General features: G+C 40.5%; 1 protein-coding gene across 1 annotated transcript in view; it reads right to left on the bottom strand.

Annotated features, from left to right (window-relative positions):
* The window catches only part of LOC114552916 (calsyntenin-2), a 179,412-nt gene that overhangs the window by 73,241 nt on the left and 81,423 nt on the right, over window positions 1–24,748 (bottom strand). Inside the window, exons 8-10 of the mRNA XM_028574010.1 lie at window positions 5,166–5,351; window positions 3,136–3,393; window positions 1,960–2,081 (exon numbers count right to left, since the gene is read on the bottom strand). Coding sequence (XP_028429811.1) covers window positions 1,960–2,081; window positions 3,136–3,393; window positions 5,166–5,351 — 566 coding nt within the window. The remainder of the gene's footprint in view (window positions 1–1,959; window positions 2,082–3,135; window positions 3,394–5,165; window positions 5,352–24,748) is intronic.

Here is a 24,748-nt window from a genome sequence, read left to right as displayed (position 1 = left end):
TTGACACCTCTGCTGGACGAAAGTGTTGGACTGACTCACAGACATTGCCATTCCTAGTGCCATGCCGCTAGTGTGGCTAATACAAAGTCAAATGCTTGCAGGGCTGTATTCAGGATTTTAGATACACTGCTGCCATCAGTCCTACAAATACACACACTATACTAAATACAAGTATTCACAGGAATAAGTGTGTAAAATTGCCACCATGTTTAAGTTCTCTAATATAACTCCCACCGGGTTGCTACAACCCCCAAAATTGCATGAAAAAATACAGAGGATGTGACCTCAGTGTCATCAGTGGTAGCTATGGCCATGAAAGCTGATGGAAAATCACTTTTAACAGGCAAATATGTACTTTGTGAAAGGGAGCAGTGGGGTTTGTGAGAAATGGTGATTCATCTTTTGAATATTTAAAATGTTTGAAAAGAAACGGACGAGATACTCTGTGGGAACCCTGTGTTTATATTCCTCCAGACGATTCCTCTCGCACACCATGTGTCGTCTCGAGGCTAATGGACAACCTCTTTCATGCTCTCCCCCCCCAATCAAGACCAGTGATGTGTCTGATCATATTAGCCCTGGGTGCTGCATCTGGATTTCCAGACTCAGCTGCGTGTCTCTCCCATGAATCAAATGTCCTCGCTGTGTGAGAGCGGGGTCTTGGTGAGTCGAGGTGACCTGTCTGACTTTAAGACAGCATCCTTGATCAACAGACAGCTGCCGTCTACACATGCATACACACGTCCCTGGAGAGAGCGTGTTTCTGCCTCTCTTTGCTTTGTCTGTTTACTCATGTATTCATTCATTTCGACAATGATATCACACCTATACTTAACGGATTAAATATTAAATAAGAGTATTCCAAACTGATGACAGACTAGCATATTTTAACCCACGAATCAATGAAGTGGTGACATTTGTTTTGGCTGTTTTTCGAAAACATTTTCAGTCTTGCCCTACTCATACCAACATTTCTGTATTAAAAGAAAAACCCTCCCAAAATCATGTTTGTAATCATTTCCAAATTTGATCCCATGTCAGGTTACACAGTGTTTTATCTCTGATAAATATTTGATTCCTTAGATAAATCTTTATATTATATGTGAGGCAATAGCAGGGAAAGAAAGTTAAAAAAACAGCTCTGGCTATAATGAAATACTATCAGGAATGTATTCATATCCATAGCAAATATTTATTAAGGAGTCACTAAATCCATTAAAAAACTGTACGGTTATTAGGAAGAGTGGTATGAGAGTTCTCCAAAATAATTGGGTGTTAATTAAAGGTTAGGCTTTTTTATGTTGAGGATTTCTAGTGCAGTCAAGCACTAAATGAAACCAATGAAACAAACACACGCAAAACCATGTGAATGTGTTTTATGAGTCTGATGGGCAACCAGTTATTTAGGGTCTGTATCCTGGTCTGTGGTTCTTACTACCTTATCAACCTCGGAACCCATTGGCTATTTGTCTGCAGCGATTTAGACTCTGGGGGGAACGGCAAATATTTCAGGGGTTCCAGCGTAGCCAGCATTTTGCCAATGCGTCACCACATGGACTGTTAACCTGTATGCAACCAAAGCCTGATCAAAAGTGATTGCTCAATACCACTTGGACTACAAATAGACTAAAGTCTGAAATGCTTCAGATACCAAAATCTTGTCCTGTTGCCTACAGATTCTGCATTCATATGCAGATATCTGTTTTTAGAGATTATTCCCTTATGCACCTTATGCCACACCCTGTATATGAACTCCATGATGTCTTCTATTATTATTGCAAGGTACAGACCTGAATTAAGCCAAGAGTGGATGTTTGATACAAGTTTAATCCAGGCTAGAGGCTTCATTCCTGCCTATGAGATTGGCCCGAGTTGATTTATAAACTGAGGTGACTTGTGTTATGTGTCACCAAGTTCCCCTCTCTGTCCCACGTGTCCCAGAGCATCACAGTGTCTTACCTGCTCCAGTTTCCAGTGGAACTCAGCCGGTCTGAAGGTGTCCACCTGGGTGAAGTCTCTCCTCAGCAGGAACACAAGGCGGCAATTATGGACATACAGGGAATAGTGATGACGGTTCATCTCTGTGGGATGGAGAGAGAAAGAGGAGTAGACACCAGGGACCAACTCATCACACCTACTCACTGTCAGGTAATATGTTTGGTTAACAGTATTTAAACAAATGCACCTTAGGATTGTTCAAAGTATGTAATATGTATACAATAAGCCTAAACGAAATTATGATGACGATAACACACAGCTAAACCATCACCATTGTGCTATCAATGAGGATAAGATAGACCATAATATTAATTTCAATTTCCCTATCCACTTAAATAAAGCTGATTATATGTGCAGAGGGAATATTTGCCCCTGCATGTTTATGTATGTATACATTTTCTCGGAACAATTATGCTTTGTATCCATTCTTGGTGGCCTTTATTGCCTCACTTGGTGTTGCCCAACCATTGTGTGATGGTGTAGCCAATGGTTGCTACACCTTCAATGTCAATCAACCTCCTGACACATTGTACCTAAATCACAAATCAGAGGTTTGGTTGAGATTGACAGATCCGCTCAGTTGATTTATGGTGAGTAGTTTTAAGATTATACGGGTAGATACAGGTGGTGTTACGCTTTTTTTGTTATCAGCAAATTCCATTAAAAGACCAACACAAACAACTTCTGTCTCTTAATTCTTTGTGACTTCTTTACCTGCCAACGTCTAAGCTTATTTGTTCCAATTGAACTAAATCTTCAAAAATGGGCCACAAATATATAGTTTCATTAAAAAAAGTAAAGTCAGCTGGATACTACTTTCTACTGCGAATTAATACACATCTGGTGTTCTAGGTAGCATAACGGCAGTAGGATGTTGTTAAGTGTGTGGACATAACAAAAAATTAACTACAGTGCCCATGTTCATTATAATAAAGTCACCAAGTTTTACTCAGTTTGGCTCATTGATGTGTTTTTGGGCAAAACATTTTTTTACGTGGAATTTGTTAACAATAAGAAAAATATAGAATATTGCCAGCCTTATCCCTCAATTGCTACATTTTAACACATATGACATGAGTTTTTGGAAATAATCCATGAATGCCAATGTCAGTCCTTGCCTGTCAGGCTCACACTCACCAGTCTTGTCAGAGTTACATAGTAGAGTCTCCTTCTCAGCTCTGAGACCAGGACTGGGTCCGTGCTTCATCCAGGTTGCTATGGTGAACTGGTCTGTCAGATTCTGGGGTACCACCCAGTCCGGGATTTTAGCTGCCTGATGACCGTCAAACCTGAAGATCAAGTCACTGTCCCTGCCGCTGTCAGTCACAAGGGAAGCTGTCCAGTTGGTGGCAGCGCTGGGGGCAGGCAGAAGGTCAGTGCTGCCCGAAGAGGCCCCTGAGGTCAACGCCGTGGGAACAAATAAGAGGTGTGACAGAATATGTGTCAATAACAATCACAGCAGATATGCGGTGTACATTGGCCTAACCTTGGCTATGATTACTTATGAGCAAGGCAGATGGCAGGGCTTAATATGTAATCAATGGGCCGAGATGGATAGAGGATGTGGGTATTGATTCATGGCAAATGAAACTGACTTTCAAAAGGAAAGAGATGTGAGTCATTGTTCCCAAATTCAGAACATAACTCACCACTAAAATGTGCCTCTATAGAAACAGAGAGGACATATTGACCGAGTACTATATAACACAAAGAGAAAAGACACAGCAAGGACCTGGTGAGAAGGACGGTGCGTGGTTTGAATCAACCAATCAAATTAATTCTTTACAGCTGACACTTTTGTTACACGATCACACCGATCATTACTGCATTGCATTGAGCCATCCTATTCCCTTTTTCCTCTTCCCTTTAAAAGCAACTCCATCATTCCTTTGACACAATAACTTTAATATGTTGAGTCCTGAACAATCTTTGTTTTCATACTGTCACCTTGACAAACAGTATTTCTGCCATGTCATTCACCTTGCTCCTTAATGTATTTGACATGCCCCTACCGATCAATCTTTGCCCCTCTCTGCGACAGTGAAAAATGCATTTCATGTGCTTAAACCACATTTATAAATCATTTGCAACAGCTTATGGGTGGTAATAAATCAAAGCGATACGAAAAAAAATGGGCAATGTCAGAATTCACCATGTCTCCCTTGTCCGGCAAACAATTGCAACATGCATCTGTTCATTGCTGCTAATAATACATTAGCACATTAATTGATGTTTTCCCCCCATCTGTAAAGCTGTTTTTCTCTAACTCGTACTCATGCCAGTGTCGAGATTCTGACTCCAGCAATTAGGTTCCGTCAGTAAATAAATACGCATCGACTTCTCCAGCACCCAGCTGCAGCATTCTCTTTGCCCGATGTCTTTGTACATTATCTCAAATTGATTGTGCTTTAAAAAAGCAATTACAATTTATTCTATTCACTATCAGATAACGATTATGAGGTGCCTGAAAAGGACTCTTTAGTGGTAAACCATGCATGCACCGGGAGCCAGGGGAGGCAGGGAGGGGATGTTATGCATTCAGATGAGCTGGATTGGGGCTTGTGAAGGCCGTTAGTCAAAGATGATGACTCCAGCCCGCCTGCTGTCAGTGCAGTGTGGGCGGGGAGGGGGGAGCGGGTCGGCTCGCCTGCTTTGCTGGCGCTCTGGGCCCCGACACAGCAGCTCGGCTGCTCATCAGTCAAAGAGGAGAAAGCATGGCTGCATCTGAGGCAGCTAATGCCCTCGCTCTGTCACCTCATTAGTGACACAGCTTTAAGTTGCTATTCTGGTGCCTTCATTTAGGAAAGGGGTTTACCAGGGACACAAGCGGAGATAAGAAACCAACATGGACCGTGAGCTTTCAGATGTTGGTTTAAGGGCAGAGAACTGTGCCTCAGGCCGTGTCTGACCCTGGTACTCAGACCGTGGATTTCACTCATGCTTTGAGCATCAGCTTACTTCAAATTCATTGCACTAACTTTCAGTTTTCCGCTTCAGTCAGAAGTCATTCTACATATCCACCACTATCCTAATAGCCACAGGTCCAACTCTCTTGTGATTTACTGCTACATGCCAGAAATGCACACTCAATCTAAGATGCTTGTTATTCTGGTCACACAATATGGTATTCAAAACACAACAGAAAAGTCTTTGTTTGCAGAACCAACCACAGAGTTTCTGTAGAGATTTCTCAGAATAGGTCTCGCGGTCACAGCCTTTTCCAATGTGGCTGGTCTGTAGCTCCACTGTGGTCCTCACTGACGACAGCGGTCCGCCACAGGTCTCCAGGTGCATTTTAGGAAACAGCTGCTTACTTCCTGTTCCTGGCTCATAGTCCACTCGCTTACTCCAATCTGGGAAAAGAGGTAGATGTAAGAGTGATGGTGTTAGAGATGGCAGGGAGGATAAATGAAACTGCAGTCTGTCATGGAAACACCAACCCTGCTACAGATGATTATCTGAAATGATATCTGATTTTCACAAGCCCACTGCTTTTGTTATTGCACGTTTTTCTGCCTCATTTTGTCCACTTAGGCTTCCATCAAAACAAGACTCCATTTCCAATTTTTCACTGTCAATAATATTTCTGGCATCACAACTCAATATCCTTTTGGCAGAATGTGCCCAGCTAATGAAATTGCTGCATTGTTGTTGGAGTGCAGTGCAGTGGCTGCATTAGGGGCAGTAGTCATTATTCTGTCACTGTCTGTCCTGTCAGCTGCAAATTGTGTTTTCTGTCCGGGCAGGCTATTATGTTGTGGTATGGTGATGGTTTTGCTTTTCCCTTCATTACCCATCATATCCATAAATGCTGTCAACACAGATTTCCACCATATACTCAGACAGAAGCCTGTCAGTCCAGTTACCTTCTGTTGTCATACATTAGCATCATTGCATCATAACTGTATGGGACTAGTTCTCTAAGAACAAACTATATACCATTTCAAAATTAATTGGTCTCCAAACTCTAAACCATCCTATCCCATTAGTGTTGTTATAGTACACACAAATGAGTTCATATCTACTATCTATATATCAGTCTATCTATGGAGCATTGCTAGCTAGGGGCTGGAGGCATAAACATGAAGCCAAGCTGACTGGAGAAGAAGAAAGGGATCAGCTCTTTGTTGCTCACCAGCCTGTTAAATCTGCCATGTTCGCTTCCTCACACACTCACTACCTCATGCTCGAACACATACAAATACTGCATCTGTTTTGTAGCTGATTTACCTCCTCCAGACTGCGAGCGCTGTGGGTTGCTGCAGCACTGGTACTATGGGATTGTCAGTGGTTGTGATGAGAATAGGCACAAACAATGGTGCCTGCTAAATGAGAACAAAACCACACACAAAAAAACAGCACAGACACAAAAGGCTCTGCTGATTTATGCATTCCTGTATCTTTTTCTCACATGCATTTCTTTTTCACACCATTACTGTATATACTGTATGGCTATGTCTTCCTACCTGTTGATTACCACTATGTATATCATCTTATTATTTGTAGGTTCATGCCTCAGAGCTAGTCGGGTATAGCTAGTCCCACGTTTTTAGAACCATAAGCAATGACTTAAGACCCAGAGTTAAAGCCCACAGCAATAGCTGATATTGACTTAGTATCTCAGAATATTGACTAAGAATCTCAAAGTAATGAGAAACTTTAAAATATTGTTTAGATGGAGTGTGGATGCTAGAAGAAGCTGTCAACATTCTCACAAATAATCTATTGCTACAGTGTACTGCAATGCAGCAATGAAATGAGTCAGTACAAAAAAGCTACTAACATCTTCAAATCCAGTAGGTTACATGTTTACTGAGTCAATTTTTTGGTTTGCCTTTGTATTTGCTATGTGATCGAGTATAGGAATGCAATGCACCTTTTAGATTTAGGTTGGAGTGAGAGTGTAGCAAATGCTCTGGTAATAACATACTCCATCGACAACTGGGAGTCAAATGACCTGTCGAGGACTTGGCTTTAACTCTGCCAAGCTGGCTCCACACCCAAGGAGGGAGGGGAGAACAGGGCAGAGACTGCTTAAAGATGCATGGGAAAAAGTGAGGGAACCTGGAAGGATAAATGAGGAGTAATGGGTTGAGGACGTAAAGTGCATATGTGAGGAAGGGTTGGGTTGAGTTTGGAAGTGGGTGATTAAGGTTTATGGGTTAGAGAGCATTGGACAAACATGAGGGATAGGGAAATGTGCTGACTTTCTGAGGTGGTTTCACTCTCATCATCTCTTAATAGTTTTTAATCTCATGGAGTGAACGCCTGTAGGCTATTTGTCTAGAGGTGGCAGCGCCCAGCATCCGTTCACCAATCCTGGTACCTTCAGATATGGATGGATATGTAGGCCATCCTCCTGCCAGAGAACGTAATTTACATGCATTCTCCTACTGACCAGCTGTTTTTTGTCATTGCCACTTTGAGGAAGAAAGAGTGGTCCAATCATATAATTTGCTGACACTTTCCATGTGTCATTCCCATTTGCCACTGGCTTTTAGCTACACTAGTTGAGTGGCCTAAAAGGATGGCAATGTTGGTTGACTGGTAAGTTGGTCAGTCAACCAGTTTGATCCACATTGAAATATCTCAACAAATGTTTGATAGATTGGTATGGAATGGTCTAATGGGCTACAAAATAGATGCAAAAGCATCCAAGATTGACCGACCTGATGGACCTGATCACTACAAAATTCCCTGTGGGTGCAGTCTATTTTGTTGGTTGCTGAAAGACTGGTAGGTTATTACATACTGCAGCTACAGTAGTTGTTCCTATCCCTGTGTGTCAGAGGACATACAGTACAGGCCAAAAGTTTGGACACACCTTCTCATTCAATGTGTTTCTTTATTTTCATGACTATTTACATCGTAGATTCTCACTGAAGGCATCAAAACTACGAATGAACACATATGGAATTACGTACTTAACAAAAAAGTGTGAAATAACTGAAAACATGTCTTATATTTTAGATTATTCAAAGTAGCCACCCTTTGCTTTTTTTGATAACTCTGTTCTCTCAATGAGCTTCATGAGGTAGTCACCTGAAATGGTTTTCACTTCAAAGGTGTGCTTTGTCAGGGTTAATTAGTGGAATTTCTTCCCTTATTAATAAAAAAGCAAAGGGTGGCTACTTTAAAGAATCTAAAATATAAGACATGTTTTCAGTTATTTCACACCTTTTTGTTAAGTACATAATTCCATATGTGTTCATTCATAGTTTTGATGCCTTCAGTGAGAATCTAAAATGTAAATAGTCATGAAAATAAAAAGGAAACTCATTGAATGAGAAAGTGTGTCCAAACTTTTGGCCTGTACTGTAACTTTTTTAACTCCCCATGTGTACACTTTTGACTCTTTGAATCTGCTGCCATACACTAGGTCAGTGTATTGAACGCCACGCCTTGTGATACTGCACTAGTGCTCATTGCACACAAAGGATTTTTGTGTGATTTTAAACAGCGGGTGTGAAGTGCACCACACTCAAATATAATGAAGAAGGGACCCGCTGGTACTGTGGTAAGGCAAATGAGTTACAAGGAGCGTGGGTGCAGCATATCGTGAAAATAAATCACGAGACCAAGTACAGTAGCAAATGTTCTTTCACACCAAAAGACACATTTCTTTTTGAGACAGGACTCCTCTCCATGGTAAGACCTGAGGTAAGGGGGTGTTGAAACAGTGTGACGCCACTGAAGTAGACATATGAGCTGGTAAGGAAGAGAAAAGAAAATGAACAGATACACTCTCACCACAAAGCAAAAACAGTTTACTTTTCATTTCATAGCCTCTGTTTAGATAAGACCCATACAAATAGCCTCATATCACTGATAAATATTTGGCAGTGGCATTTATCTTCAATAATAGGAAGCACTGCAACAATAAAAATGAAAAACGGTCCTTTGCTAAAAACCCACTGGACTGTACTGTTGTGTGTTTACAGGGACAAAACAAAGAAACACATCTATGTCTCTGTGCCCTTTTTAAATGTTTGCCAATGACACCTTTCTTCAATGTTTTGATTTCTGGAAGATAAAAAAACAACACCCACCCTATCACCATCCTTCTCCTTGCCATAGTTTTTAAGCATTGATGCGCTCCTCTCACAGGTGTTTATAAATTAATTTAATACCAAATATCTTCTGTTAGTTAATTAAATACCACATTATCTTGCTGATACCCTGGCATCCGTATTGTGATACTTTGTGTTTTGTCACTGAGGCAGAGGTAGGTTCCTTTCTTTCCTAAAAACATTTAAATTAAAATGTTCTGCTCTCTGGTAGTTCAGCCTTTCGCCAGTCTATGTCTGACATTAAAATAATAGCATTGTGTTCATGTTGCTGTGTGTTTTAAAGGCTCAGACTCTATTGTACACAGCTTTATTTATTAAGGCCAAAACTCCCAAACTCTGAAACAAAAAACTAAATAAGTATTGCTGCTGCGCCAGTCCACAGCACAACATTGCTTAGTTTCCCTGTCAGGAAGTCTCTCTGCTTCTCCAAAGTGGGGGTGTGCCGACCGCCATCTGCTGTAGTTACACTGACGATAGATAAATACCTCATACAACCCCACTTAAAAAAATATGAACTATCTCTTGAGGTACATTTTGACAATAATACTAATGTACTTCTTTTACACACCCCATATAATGTATTGTTTGATAGTATTGTGAGCATGTTCAACTACGTGAGTTAACTGGTGGTTTCCAGCCCTGTTTACCATCTCTACACACGTTTGTAGCTTTATATTTTATTCAAGTGTAAGCCTCCCATAGGTTTTGCATTGCCATTCTGGGCAAGTGTCTGTGCATGTAGATGCACACTCAGCCATCTTAAAAGGGTTTATTTCAAGGCCTGCTATCTATGAAGTCCTATTTAAGAGAAGCTGTAGGACTCTTCTGCTACTGATGCTATCACCCACAGGTGCAGGATGAGCTCCCAAATACGCCGACAGTACAAACAGTGAAAACACATTTACACATATAGACATATATCCAAAAATCACACAGAAAATGCTTGCACAACGGGATTCGGATGCTTACAGACAGACAGACAGACAGAACTACAAACATGGTACACACGCATTCACAACAGATGCACAGGCAACACACAGACTTGCACTAAAGCACAGGTTTCTTAAAAGCAGTGTGGTTTGATAGGAAGCTATTTGGTCTCTATTGAGTTTTGTGCTTGTCTGCAGTACACTGAACAGAATTCACACAGCGGGCCCAAGAGTTTCTCTCTTTGTGAATACAAGAGGAAGACGAGAAGCAGAGGAAGCAAGGCAAACATGAAAAACGACCACGTAGAAGCATAAACTCCTTACCGGGTTGTGATCATAAAAAAAATAAAACACTTGTATATGCGTTTGTGCAAGGGAAGAGGTTGTTTTACATTTAGTTGTAACCTGTATATGAAAAGATGAAAATGTTAAAAATAGGGATCATGATCTAAATGTTTACTATATATTAACTTCAGTTTTATGAGAAGTGATGGTGTAACCACTGATACATAATATCATTCTATTAAGAAGATATGATTTATGTGTATAGTGTTTTAACTCTTGTGCACATAGTTGTACTGGACTTCAATAATTATGGTATTGCAGATGGAACCCGGCATCCTTCTGGCAGCTGTATGATGGCTACTATTTATTCAACTGAAATGGAAGGACCTTGCAACATACAGTAGTTATGGATGAGTCAGCCATTACACTAGCCAACTATACTATGCCTTAATCACATTTCACTTTGCATTGTGATGTCAATTTAAATATGTACCATAACTCTTGTGTTCGTAATAGCTCTTTTTCACAGAAGACATTTTGACATGTCATTGCAGAAAAAGCACTTAATAACTAATGATGGCAGAGGACCTGGTAATGCATGTTGCGTGTTAATGCTAATAATTCCCCCTGCATATTTCCTGCAAAACACCTATACTGTAGACCTGCAAACCACAATTTTACTTGTCATGGTAGAAAAGGCTTGGGTTAGACTAATAACATTAAGGATGAATGCATTCCATTGAATTGTCTCAGTAAGCTTAAGTCAACATGCACAAACCAGGGCTCAGAACTGGAACACAAGACATCATTACATAATGGTATAAGTTATATCTGTCTTTTCTTTTACATGTCAAAATGTCCACCTTGAAAACGGTAGCATTAAACGCTGGGAAACTGTGTCCATTTTGCTTCTTCAACCCATATTTTTAACGTTTACAATAGGTCAAGAGGCATATAGTTCCCTTTACTTCAATAGCAGACTAAATTAAGCTCACTTCGATCTCAAGCTAGCTGTTTTTATTCTTCACACAACTACTTCCGTCATGTTTTAAGTGTACAAACCAAATGCAACACCATGAAGCCTTTGAAGATAGACTGTACAAAAGTGAGATACATCCGGTCTCGCCCCTCTCTATGACGGCATGTTTTTTTCCCTGCTTTTGTGCATAACAATTTGTAACACTTTTGCCTTAAAATATGTTTGGATAACGACCTAGTTTTTTAGAAGCACACTGAACTCTTTTGTGATTTAATTCAGATAGATTTATTTGTTTGAACTAGACATAGGACATAGCCTTTATAGACACTGCATCCACTGTAGTAGCTTTCAATGGTGAGTTGTAAGAGTTGAGCCCAGAGAGTCTTGCAGAAAGAGTCAAAGTTATACTTCACTTGTACCTCTGCTTAGTCACTGATTTCTGGAAGGTGCAGTTCCAAAAGTTACAGCAGTGACCACTTACCATTACAGTATGTTGCGAAGCATTTTTTTAACTTTTATTTTTCACACTATATGATGATTTGTAAAGAACCTTTAAATTATTTGGTCACAGGTCCTATTTGCAGTGAGACTATCCCCTTGTGTCTTCCTGCTAAACTATGAGACTCACCAACACATGTGGATGTAATACTGAAACAGAAGATCTCTCATGTGTTCTGTTTGTATGGGGAAACACACACACACACACACACACACACACACACACACACACCGTGTACATGTATGTACCTACATACAGCTGAGGTTGGTTTCCCAACATCATCCTTAAAATGAAGGGTGTGAAAAGCAGAGATTGAGATATGGTGAGGAAGGGAAGATGGATAGAGGTGCTTAAGAAAATGATGCATCATCACACTTTCATGCTGTTCCCTGTCTCTGGAGGGTGTGGAAGAGAGTGTGTATGTGTGTGTGTGTGTGTGTGTGTGTGTGTGTGTGTGTGTGTGTGTGTGTGTGTGTGTGTGTGTGTGTGTGTATGTGTGTCTGTGTGTGTGTGTGAGTCATCAGTAAGTTTTTGCATGCTTTTTAAAGGTGGATGGTGGAAGGTAGATGTGTGAGAAAGTGGGATGATGGTTATGTGAACATGTGTGTGTGTGTGTGTGTGTGTGTGTGTGTGTAAAAATGCTGACAGTACATTCAAGTAGTCAGGGGGGGTCGTCATTACTCGTCCCAGCCATCAGCAGAAGAGCCAATTTCCATTTAAAAGAGCACTCTGCTCCTCTTTTCCTTCATTTCCTTCCCTTTGCTCTCCATCTCCGTACTCCTTCATCTCCAACCTTCAGTGAGTGCCATTTTTCTGATTTAGTCTTTTTCTTTCCTGGTCGTCTCTCTCTCTCTCTCTCTCTCTCTCTCTCTCTCTCTCTCTCGGCCCACAATGCCCCAAAAGCATTACTTTTAATGCTTTCATGAATGCTCTTTGTGTATCATACAAGAGACTTTACTCTTTGTTTCTTTCTTGAGTGCATAGAGAGTGCTTGCTTCGTTTGAGCGTAAGGCTTGCAACAGAACAAAAAGGTGGTGGCTAAGAAAAATTTAATAACAAGTAAAAAAAAAGTTCAATGACAAAATGAAGGAGTAAACTCTTTCTTCCTTCCTGAATGTTCATGATGGGAGGATGATTTAAGTCATCTAGACCGAGGTGGGGTTCCTAAATTGAATGGAGCAATGGGTTAAGGGTTATGACCCCACAAATCCTATAATATATATATATATATATATATATATATATATACCTATATTTACGTTTCATTGTTAGGCAGTGGCCTCGAGTGGCCATAGTAATTATGACGGGAACTTCCAAACTTCTTGTAAGGAGAAGGCTGGTTAGGATGGTGGATGGGTCAAACAAACACAGGACTTTCACAGGTTCAACTTTTGAAAATAAAAATAAACAGCAAAAAAAACAGTACTTTACAGAAAACAGACTAAGTCCTGTTCTGCACCATGTGCGTAACTGGAAGTTACGTAACAAATGTACCGATTATAAGCCAAACCACAATCTTTTTCGAAACTTAACTAGGTAGTTTTTTTGCCTAAACCTAACCAAACTGCAACCGTTTCACTACATAAATGATGTGTTTAAAACCGTAACTGTTACCCTTAGATATGAGGATGGAAAACGTTTCTATGGGTCGTATTAGATGGTAGGAATAAACAACCAATATGGTCTTATGGTTTGGAGGACTTGCTGCTCGAATGGTTACTCAGTTTGTGTTAATGTGCATGTAAAAAGAGTACTATAGTATGAAGATTTATAGTTATAAATATATATAATATAACTGTATGTAATATGGAATTTGGACACAGTCAAAATGTCATGTTAGAAGGTGCTGAGCCCCAATAACTTTGACTTTTAAGATTTGTCATAAACTAGGTAAGTAACAAACGATGCTAACTGCATTAATAACTGAGCCAAACAGTGCTGTCACTACTATTTTAGTGATTTATAAGCAACCTGTTTCTTCCAGATTGTGACGTTACTGAGAATACAGCCATTAGAAGGTAATATATGAAGTCGAAGCTAACTCTGACAGAGGGCAGCTAACATTACCTTTAGCTGTCTCCATGAAGCTCCCAGCTACGCTAACGTTACTATACCTTGTGACGCAGTTAGAAAACAAGAACGAGCTAACTAATGTTAACATAAGCACTTTGGCTCGGTGGATGTTGATTTTAAAGTCATGTTAAAACTATTTCCCGTCCTTTGTTACGATTTCCAGCCGCAGCCTGTCACTCCCGCTTGTACTAAGTTAACTTGGTACGTAATGTTAGCTCCGTAATATTGTACTAACGTACGGTACGTAACGTTACCTTAGACCTCACAATGCCTTGTGTTTCTCACCCCACTAAGTTATTGTTCATAAGACGTGACATGAGTGACACATGCAGATAGGCCAAGGCGAGACGAGGGAGATTAGCTAACGTTTGCCGACATATTTATAAAAAAAGTCACATTCAAATAGTAATTTCAGCATTTGAATAGTATTGATTTCTTTTTACTATTTGAATAATATTCAAATTTCGTTTTTTCTTCCAACAGCCCTAGTTGGCCTACTATTTTCTTTTCACTTGTCCACCTGTAACGTTACTTGTGTAAAGCGTCCGTGGGTTGCATGAAATGCGCTACATGAATCTAATTTATTATATACGTTGGTTGCTACATCAAGTTCTTAATGTTTTGGCTCGTGACACAGTGACAGTGATACCCGGTTTAACTCACGATACATTCCAAAGTAGGCTAAGTTACCGTATGCAACACTGGGAATGCAATGATGCATCTGTAAGTTATTCTTTTATAGTAAATTAATCTTTTTCTGTCTGAGCAAAACATTTATCGCAACTACATGACCTCCCCGTAACACTAACTCAGTAATCTACAGTGGACAATACAGCACCGTAAAAAAAAGACCTTTACGGCAGCAAGTGTGGTTTTGTCCAAAGCGGCCGCTAGAATTAACACAAACTGAAAGTTACATATAGCCACTTTAAAACAAATTTGAAAACATCATAAATATGATAAATATAATTTAAATATCTGTCATCACTACATTTCAAATGTTACGGCATCATTTTAAGATCTGCCTATTAGAGCAGCACCTGAGGTGACAGAAACACATTTCTTTTAAAATAGTCTTATAAAAGCTGTAATGGGATCATTTCTAATGAAATTGCACTTTTCCTCGATCTGCTGGATTCTGTGGGAAGCCTCCTAAAAGACACCAATATCACGTCTAGTTTAACTCTAATTCTATTTCTCCCTTTGAGGATCGAGTTAAAATAACAATTTAATCCGGGTGTTTAGCGAGGAGACACTAAATCGGTATAAAGGAGCCAAAAACTGCTTTCTGAGGTTCTCCACCTTCTCTTTTCTCCGCCTTTATTTTCATCCTGCTTATGATGTCTGCAGACTAAACGGACTACTCGAGACATCCCACGTCTTCTTTCTCCTCATGGGGGATCCCAAGGGAATCCAAGGCTAGTTGGGATATACGCTGTAATCCCTGCAGCATGTCTGCCCCGAGGTCTGCTCTCCCCACTGGGAGGTTTTCATGTTGCTCTTTAGTCACTATCCAAAGTTCATAGCCATGGGTGGTAAACTGACATCACAGCCACCCGATATATGTCTACATGATTACAGCACCCGCCTGATGAGAGTGTGATTCTTAAAGTCTTTCCCTTGGGAAAAACCTTCACCGCAGACATAAATACTTATATCTTTTATCTTTTCGCTCAACTCCTCTGCCATTTTTTCTCTCCCATTCAGTCACTCCCTGTTGTTTGATCCTTATTACATCTCCTTATTATCTTATATTATTATATTATTATCTTATTCTCTTTCACTCTCTTTGTCTTTGCAATCATGATCCCTCAATGTCGCCTTGACACTGCAGTAGCACTATGAAGGAAACTCTGATCTCAACAGGCAGAGAGACAGGGACTGAGGGAGTGTAATCACTCTACATACGTGTGTGTGGGTGTGTTGGTGTCGTGCACTAGCGCCTATACTATGACCATTTCCTGTTTATGTATACATCCATGTGTCAACAATGTGTCTTCAATTTGTTAGCAAGTGTGTGTGAAAGAATTTATCTTTCTTCCTCCCTCTTCTACACTTCACCCTGCAAACACACACACACACACACACACACACACACACACACACACACACATTTCCTTTTTATCCAGCCATTGCTCTTATCTGACACAATGAGGTGTACTCAGGATGTCAGGCCCCTCTCTATCTTTTTACCACTGTCAACATGCATCCATCCCTCCTGTATAAAGCCATGGAAGGAGTATAGGAAGGGTTCACAGGTCGATCCGTGTGACAGTCTGTGTAAGTGATTTACATTGAAGACTAGAGAATTCCTTGGTCAAACAGTGAATCAGAGAAGAGAGATGAGTGGAGTGCAAGGCTGGTGCTAGCCAGGGTCAGGGGTGGGTTCAGCCTTACCTACCCAATCAAAAGTTAAGAAAATGCGTTTAGCCAATCAAAGAAAAAGCACAGAAAATACCAGTACTGTTTCTAACTTCTGATTTTGTGGGCCCAGTCGCCCTGTGCCCACCCCATCTTATCGTTGTGGTCAGGCAAAAACACATACAGAGCTGAAGCAGACCCGAATTTATAGCTCTGTGTTTACTGTCTCTGTAAAAATAGAGATGAGCAGCGTGACTTCCGTGGTCAGTGTTGCAGCATCAGTTGATTATAATGGACGCACTCTGCTGCGGGTATGCTGCGGCAGACTTATCGCTGTTTCAGGTTTTCACGTCGATGAAGAGCAGTGTACAGCCTCTTCCTTAAACTTTGTCTTGTTTCCTCCAGAGACCAGAGTCCTAAACGGGGCTCCGTGTCTGTCAGACGGTCTGAATGAGATACTACCATATTAACAGAACGTAATGTAATGAACGGATGACTATATGGTGGATTTTTTCTAGAAATATTGTAAATTTATTCTCGTAATATTACAAGTTTTTCTCAAAATATTTCCACTATTTATTCTCTAAATCTCAGAGAACACAGATGGGATAAATACTATTTTGAATGTGCAGAAAGTTTTGAATATGAGAGAGATCTTGCTTACACATTTTTATTTATTTTATTTTATTTATTTATTTGACAGGGACATTGCACAACAAATGTGTTGCACAGACCAGAGATAGCTACAAGCTAATTTTCATCTGTAGTCCCTGGGCAGAGGCAAAGTGACAGCAGTTATATACAGTGGATAATGAGCATTCCTGCTAATAAGTTCATTCAATATAAAATACAGATAAAATACAAATACAGCACCTACACACGGATCACCTCAACATACATGCAATGTCAATATTTACAGTATGTACAATTGTTACAGTTTTTTGTGTTTTTAATTTTTTTTTATTTTATTATTGCCTACCTAAAATTTAAACAGTACCCTAATTTACACGAGCTATAATAGTCCAGGGGTTAATAATGAATTAAAATGAATTCATTATTATCTTTTTATATTTTCCTTTACATAGCATAAAAAAAGACATTTCCACCATAAATTGATGCAGAAACAGGAATAGAATAAATTCACCATAACACAGGAAATTGAGCTTTTACTGCTGAAAATGATCTGGAGGAACTCCTCCCCAACTAACGTGTCCCAACCAATGATGAAATGAAACCTAAGCCCCTGGGTTGCCACGCCAACTGACATTTGGCCAGATTTTTGTGGCATCTAACTAGGGATGAGAACCGGCTACTAGTCCGCTTCTCTAAACTCTGGCCTACCTACCGCCAGTTGCCCACCTACTATTTCTACAGCCCACTCTAATATAGCAGGTTAAAAACGGCCCTGGTGGAGAGAATGAAAGAAACACAAACATGAGGGTGAATTGATAGAACACAAAAGGGGAAAGTAAGAAATAATCAAGCCAAGAAAGGGGAAAAGAAAGAGAACAAAGGAAGAACAAATTCAGGACACAGACACATAGGCAAAAGTCAAAAAGGAAACAGTGAAAGTAATAAGAGAAACCAAGCTAATACCAGAGCGGGGGTGAAAAGTGCTAAAGCAGCAACCAGACAGCCTCAGTCTGAGATTAGAGAGGAAGCAAGAAAGGACGATTTAGAGGAAATGGGAAAGGGAAGTGCAGAGCCACTTATTTTTTTCCTTCCTCCCTTTAATTCATCCTCTTTCTACTCTTATCTGAGATCACGACCATTGGCTGCCACACGCACACGCGTGTGCACACACACACACACACACACACACACACACACACACACACACACACACTTAACTAGCATACTTGAGAGTGGAGCAGAGAATGCAGCTCCCCGCCTCAAAAGAGCCTGGGACTTCAGATACTCGAAGAGAGGTAGGCTCTCGACTCTCCACCAACTTTACTGCTAACACACTGCACTCTGTCACTACAAGTCTTTGAAACCCATTTAAATATCATTAGATCATATCTAAAAAGTTTTACTGGTTTGCAAGTTTTCTTTCTGTATCTTTTTGTCATGATTTAAAGCTAGATGGTTTAACTCTGAGAAGAAGAAATAACGCTCTTTCTTTTCCTCTTATCTGTGAGTTGAAATCATAAGCAATAAAATGCACCTTTGCTCAATTCAATACACTCGAGCTACCAGGCTCCACTCCTGTGGAACCAGCTCCCAATTTGGGTTCAAAGGGCAGACACCGTCACCATTTAAGAATAAACTGAAAACCCTCCTCTTTGATAAAGCTTATAGTTAGGGAGGAGGAGTTGCAGCATCCGCCTAACCCGGCCCACATGCTTCTCTTCATAGTCATCAGATTCATCTATCATATAATCAATAATATAGTGAGAGTAGAGGGAGGCAGGCCAGTACAGCCTGATCCGGTTGGGGAGAGTTCAAGCCCGATCCGGCACCTATCTTTAACCTGCCTCTCTTAGTTATGCTATTATAATTCTAGACTGCCGGGGAAGTTACTTCCTTCCTATGACACACTGAGCTGCTCTCTCATCTCTGTTTTCATTTGTTTCCTTTTGTGTGCATCCTTGTCCCAGAAATGCTTGTTACTAACCTAGCTCTGGGGAGTTCACTCCCCGGAGTCCTTATGTTTCTTCTTCACAGAGCGTAGCTGATAATGGATTCCCTGCAATGTCCGGCTGCATCCTGCTCCGTCCTGCCGCGTCTACTGCGTCCACCCATGCTCTGCTGTCCCACGCTACATCCCGTAACACCCTGGTGTGCCCGGCTATGACATGAACTACTACAACTACCATTGTAGTCACTGTTCCATTATCTTTATTATGACTATTATTGCCACTGTTCATCACACCCCCAACCGGCTCCGTCAGACACCGCCTATCAAGAGTCTGGGTCTGCCGAGGTTTTTTCCTAAAAGGGAGTTTCTCCTAGCCACTGTCGCAATAGCCACTGCTAATGCTTGCTCTTGAGGGAATTACTGGAATTTTTGGGGCTTTGGAAATTATAGAGTGTGGTCTAGACCTACTCTATCTGTAAAGTGTCTTGAGATAACTCTTGTTGTGATTTGATACTATAAATAAAATTGAATTGAATTGAATTGAATTGAGGGGTTGAGCTGCTATTTTTTTGGTCTGATATGACCAGTGGCCTATGGTTGGTTAATATTAGCCAATGTTAGCAAACATTAGATAGAAATTGCTGTTCTGATGCATATTACTTAACCTGCGGACTTAGCTGACTATATGATTCTTCTAATAATTTTAACAAGGTGTGTGAAGAGAGAATTTTAGAGGATGTGTGATCGTGTGTAAAGTGAACGTGTGAAGAAGTGAGTGGCAATAAATCCACATTGGGTTGCTGCCAATTTGTATCAGTGGCCACACACAGTACTGCAACCAAAAAAACACAGTGTGGCCCAAAAAGCATTTTCTCTGTAGACCACCACTATAAAAGAGATGTTTGTAAAACTGTTAACAGGACACCTGCAACGGCAAACACGTTCAATTATTACTCTTCGTATTATGAATTTTGCATCTATGAAGGTTTTTGATTTGTCAAACCTTTTCCAAAGCAAGAAACATAGCAGAAGACTGCTAAATAAACAATGCAGATTATGTATATATATATATATACACACACACACACATTCATACATACATATTGTGTAGGGCATTGGCCCTACATAATGTATAACATAATGTATAACTGTGTCACTACCAAATTTATCAGGTTTATCAGTTGGTCGGAATTGTGTCACAGTGAAGTTTAGTAAAGTTTCTCTGTTCTCTAAAAGTGCTCTAGGTTTAGTTTCTCCCTTTGAGTTGTGTGTTAATTAGCACAAGTCCTTCCATCTTTGTTGATCGGTCATTCTTTACACCTGTGACAGCCTGGTCTTTGCACTGGCCATTTGGATTAAACTAAATAGAGCAATAGCTGTGAAGTTTAATGGCCCGTGTGTGAGAGAAAATCACAACATCCATCTCTCTCCATGTCTCTGCATCTTAATCCTCACTTCAAAGTTGTCACATACTAGCCTCTTAAGATTGAGCTTCCTTGCTGTGCATTCAGCATTTTCAGCAGCAACCACCTTTTAAACTTGCAATGACTCAAGATATAAGAAGATATAATCAAACTTTAAAAAAAAACAAAAAAAAACGTGTTTTATAGGTTTACCTAACAAGAGGTCTGCTTCTCTTCATAGTCATCAGATTCATCTACCAACCCTCATAGAACTGGCTCAGGTTTGCCTTGCACCAGCTCTTAATTATGCTGTTATAGTTTTAGACTGCCAGGGGACTTCCTTTGACACACTAAGCTCCTCTCTCTTTCCATCTGTGTGCATCCATGTCCCAGAAATGCTTGTTACTAACTTAACTCTGGGGAGCTTATTCCCCAAAGTATTTTTTTGCCCAGCAGTTTTCCTTGGATTACGGTGGCACCTAAATCATGGTTGCAGCTGTCGCCGTGGTCCTGCTCCGCGCCCTGCTGCACCCTGCTACGCCCTGCTATGTCCTGCTTTACCCTACAGTGCCCTGCTACGTCCTGCTATGCCCTGTAACGCCCTACAATGCCCTGCTACACCATGTACAACTACAACTACTATTTCTAGTCATAGTTCCAGTATCTTTTTTGTGACTATTATTGCCACTGTTCATCACACCCCCAACCGGCACCGTCAGACACCGCCTACCAAGAGCCTGGCGTCAGACACCGCCTACCAAGAGCCTGGCGTCAGACACCGCCTACCAAGAGCCTGGGTCTGTCCGAGGTTTGTGATCTGTAAAGTGTCTTGAGATGACTCTTGTTATGATTTGATACTATAAATAAAATTGAATTGAACTGAAATAAAGATAATCCACTGGTTACATTCACTTTGTGTATCATGGACATACTTATATTTGAGACTGATTTATTGCAAACATTGGTCCAAATCTTCTTTCATAACAAGTAGTATTGACATGTGGTGCATGCATTTTTAATAACCAGTCACATCTCCTACACTGCACGTTCTAAAGATTTAATTTTTTATTCAGCTCTCTTACTCAATGATCATCAATGCAGTGTCTGTCTATGATTTTCCCTTCATTTAAATTTTGTAGAGAAATAGAGACATCAAACAAGTATGGTATACAATGTTTTTATATTATATATTATATTTATTAACAGCTATATATAAGTATAATCTTGTAAAGTCACATGTTATTGTTACTTACACATAGTATATACTCATTGAATTATTCCATTAGTATTGTTTAGATGCCATATAACTCTACTGTTGTCAAGTTGTCAAGGTGAATATTCACTCATGCATTCAGTAAAATGCAAACATATATAACACAAACACCTATGTTGTATTATCTAATTCTTCCCTAATATTTTAGAAACCTGAACTGCAGTCTGAGGTTCAGATTAATTGCTGGGACAGACAATATCAATGGGTCAGTTTTAATTTGGGGATGTTGAAAGGTAAAACAGTATGCTAAGGCACGAGTGCACCCAACTCACACACAAGTTGCATGGACACACAAGTACACAAGGCTCAGAGCCTTAGTCAACACACAAAGGATGGATATGAATATGCAGTGGTTGTTTTTTCATTAGTGCGGCAATCTGTCACTCAAGTATTTTGCTAAGCGGTGCGTGTGATTGTACATGGGTTTGATAGGAAGAAATATTTTATAGTTATAACTCTGAACTTTAAAGCTTTCAAGTGTCAAGTGTCAAGTGGGGTGGTAGTATCTCAGTCCGTAGGGACTTGGCTTGGGAACTGGAGGGGGCGCCGGTTCAAGTCACCGTACCGACCAAGAATGGAGTGTGGACTGGAAGCTGGAGAGGTGCCAGTTCATCTCCTAGGAACTGCCAATGTACCCTTGAGCAAGGCACAAAACTCCTGCTTTCACTGGCCGCCCCCTCACTCTCCATTTGTGCATGTTCTATATAGATCCTGTCTGTGTATTTCAGGCCTGTGTGTAACGTCTGTAACTAACAACAGAGTGAACAAAATCTAATTTCCCCTTGTGGGATTAATAAAGTATGTCTTCCTCTTCAAAACATAACACAGGTTAGTCTACAGTATATATAAGTATTGCATCATAGAGCTGCCAACGTAGCTGTAGACTTTGCTCAAACTAGAAGATACCAATGCCAGACATTCCTACGTGCACAATGTGGTTTTTTAATTAGTCGACACTGTAGCCATGCTTTTTTGCATGGTTATTTCTACATTTAAACAATCGAAGGAAACAAGAACAGATTGGTTTCTCACACTGCTGGTGTCAGGCCTGTGGGCTGTAAGATTGACAATTAAAGTTTTCTGTCAAACTGTCTTATTGTGGTGTTAGAAACAAACTGTATCACACCAAATAAAACTGATAACCATCCTATCAAATGAAAAGAAGAGGCTCAACAGCGGCCTGCTCACTCTCTCGCTTATCTCTCCTTCTGTCCACTCATTCCATTATTAGTTTTACTCCTGTGTGTGTCTTTATGTGTATTTTTTTATGTGTGGAGAGCAGGACGATGAAGAGACTAGATAAGAGATGGCTGAAAGTAGTTTGAAAAGTTTTAAATTATTGTTGACTAGCAGGAAAACATGTTGATTATACACTTCCCTCCTTCCTCCCTGTTGGCTCTGATTTTGTGACAATCCTAAAGCCAGGATGTAGTTTCCATGTGACCACTGTGCTGATTGGAACAGCGGTGTCATGATGGGCCTGACTTTGCAGCATTTTACGACTTTGTTACAAGATAGTGCAAAGGTCCAGGAAGACATGGTCCAACAAAAGATACAAGCCAAACAAAGTCCTAATGTCCAAAACAGCAAGGCAAGTGGTCCTGCGTGATCAAATCCAGTCCCTGTCCCCTGGGAGAACCGGATGAAGGAGGCAAGTGCTGGAGTTCACAATGAGTTTTCATCAAGGCTGGATGCAGAGGCTCTTCCAGCCAGTCCTTATGCAGGGCCTTCAAGTTCCTTAGCATCCCAGGACTCAACAGGAAGGGAACCATCAGGCACATCAATGATGCTGCTAAGAGGCATCAAGATAGCTGTGGATCAAAAAGGACGGACTGTGGTCCACATATGCTACTGGGGCCTGATTAGTCCTCCGCAGCGCTGTGGAGGAAGGTCTGGCAAAGCGAGACTAGGGCCTGATTAACCCTGACTGGGTCGCCTAGGTGACGGTGTCTGATATTGAAAGACCAGAAACACCAGATGACCCCAGGCTACATCACTGATGATTTGTCCAAGTGCATCTCAAGATGTGCAAAAGAACATAGGTTCAGTGGTAACAAATACAGGCAAATCACAATTCTGTAAAATAAAACTTGCAATAACTAAAAATTTTTTGGCCACATGGAAACAATGGGAAAAAGTTGTGAACACAACACTGATGTATTATCACCTTTCAAAGTAAGTGGCTGAACTTGTTAGCAAACAGTTGCTCATTTTGCACACATTGCACTTATCAAAAGCAACATTATTATTTGAAATCATGTTTCTGTCCACCTGATGAATGTAAATCAATATTCACTCTCATTTAGCTCTGTTTAGTCTCTTTAGCTGCTAAATGCTTCACTATGTTCCCCAGCTATTTGCTTTGTCTGTCTTGGTACTGTTGGTACTGAGCAGGTATATACAGTGGATCTTTTGAGCTATTTTGCTGAAAACAGCTGCCTGCTGTGGCTAGAAACTATGCTATGAAAGTAAGCCGTGAAGTTGTGGCCGGACAACCTAAACTAAGCTAAAATTTGCTATAAGCTGGATAAAGCCGAGGGGAGCTGCTCACTCTCTACGAGTGACACCTTTTATACTGTCACATTGTCATTTAATACATTATAAAAACATGGATTATAGCTGCTTTAAGTATAAAGTAGAGGTAAGTAAAAATAAGAGTACTCATTATCGAGCAGAATTGCTCCTCTGAGTATTCTGTTTTTTATGAAAGGTATAATAAGCTTAATAAGTTTATTTGATATAACACTTTTTACAGAAAATAGTTAAATTCGCTAACGATCATACGACACGAGACAACACTGTCTCTCTCTCTCTCGCTCTCTCTCTCTCTCTCTGCATGCACGCACCCCCCCCACACACACGGTTCTGGTGGTTGATTAACGCAGATATGTGCTGATTAGCTCTCATAACGGAGCGGGTGGGTAGCGCACTGCCATGAATCCATTATACTAATGTCTGATTACTCCACATTGTCATTGTGATATTTTGTGAATTACATTCTGAATCTGCAGCGTTCTCTGTCAGGTAAATATAGTGGTACAATGTCTTCCTCTGACGTAGACGTAACCTACACTGTAAGTTAGTAGTAGGCTATACAGTGGAGTTGCACATTAAGTGGTTTGGGGTCCTTCTATAAATAATTTTGGGGTACAATTTGGTTTTGAAGAATTCTACAAGCAGCAATACCACAGGCCAAGCAATCGGCCCGTTCCAAACAGGCACATTTTCAATGGGCACTGCGCTAGTTTGTCAGGGGTCCAGACTGCGACCAAATGGTCGCATTTTGCCACCAAAATT

Source organism: Perca flavescens, chromosome 3 (assembly GCF_004354835.1).
Source record: "Perca flavescens isolate YP-PL-M2 chromosome 3, PFLA_1.0, whole genome shotgun sequence".
Classification (NCBI taxonomy): domain Eukaryota; kingdom Metazoa; phylum Chordata; class Actinopteri; order Perciformes; family Percidae; genus Perca; species Perca flavescens.
This window is presented reverse-complemented; position numbering and strand designations above follow the sequence as displayed.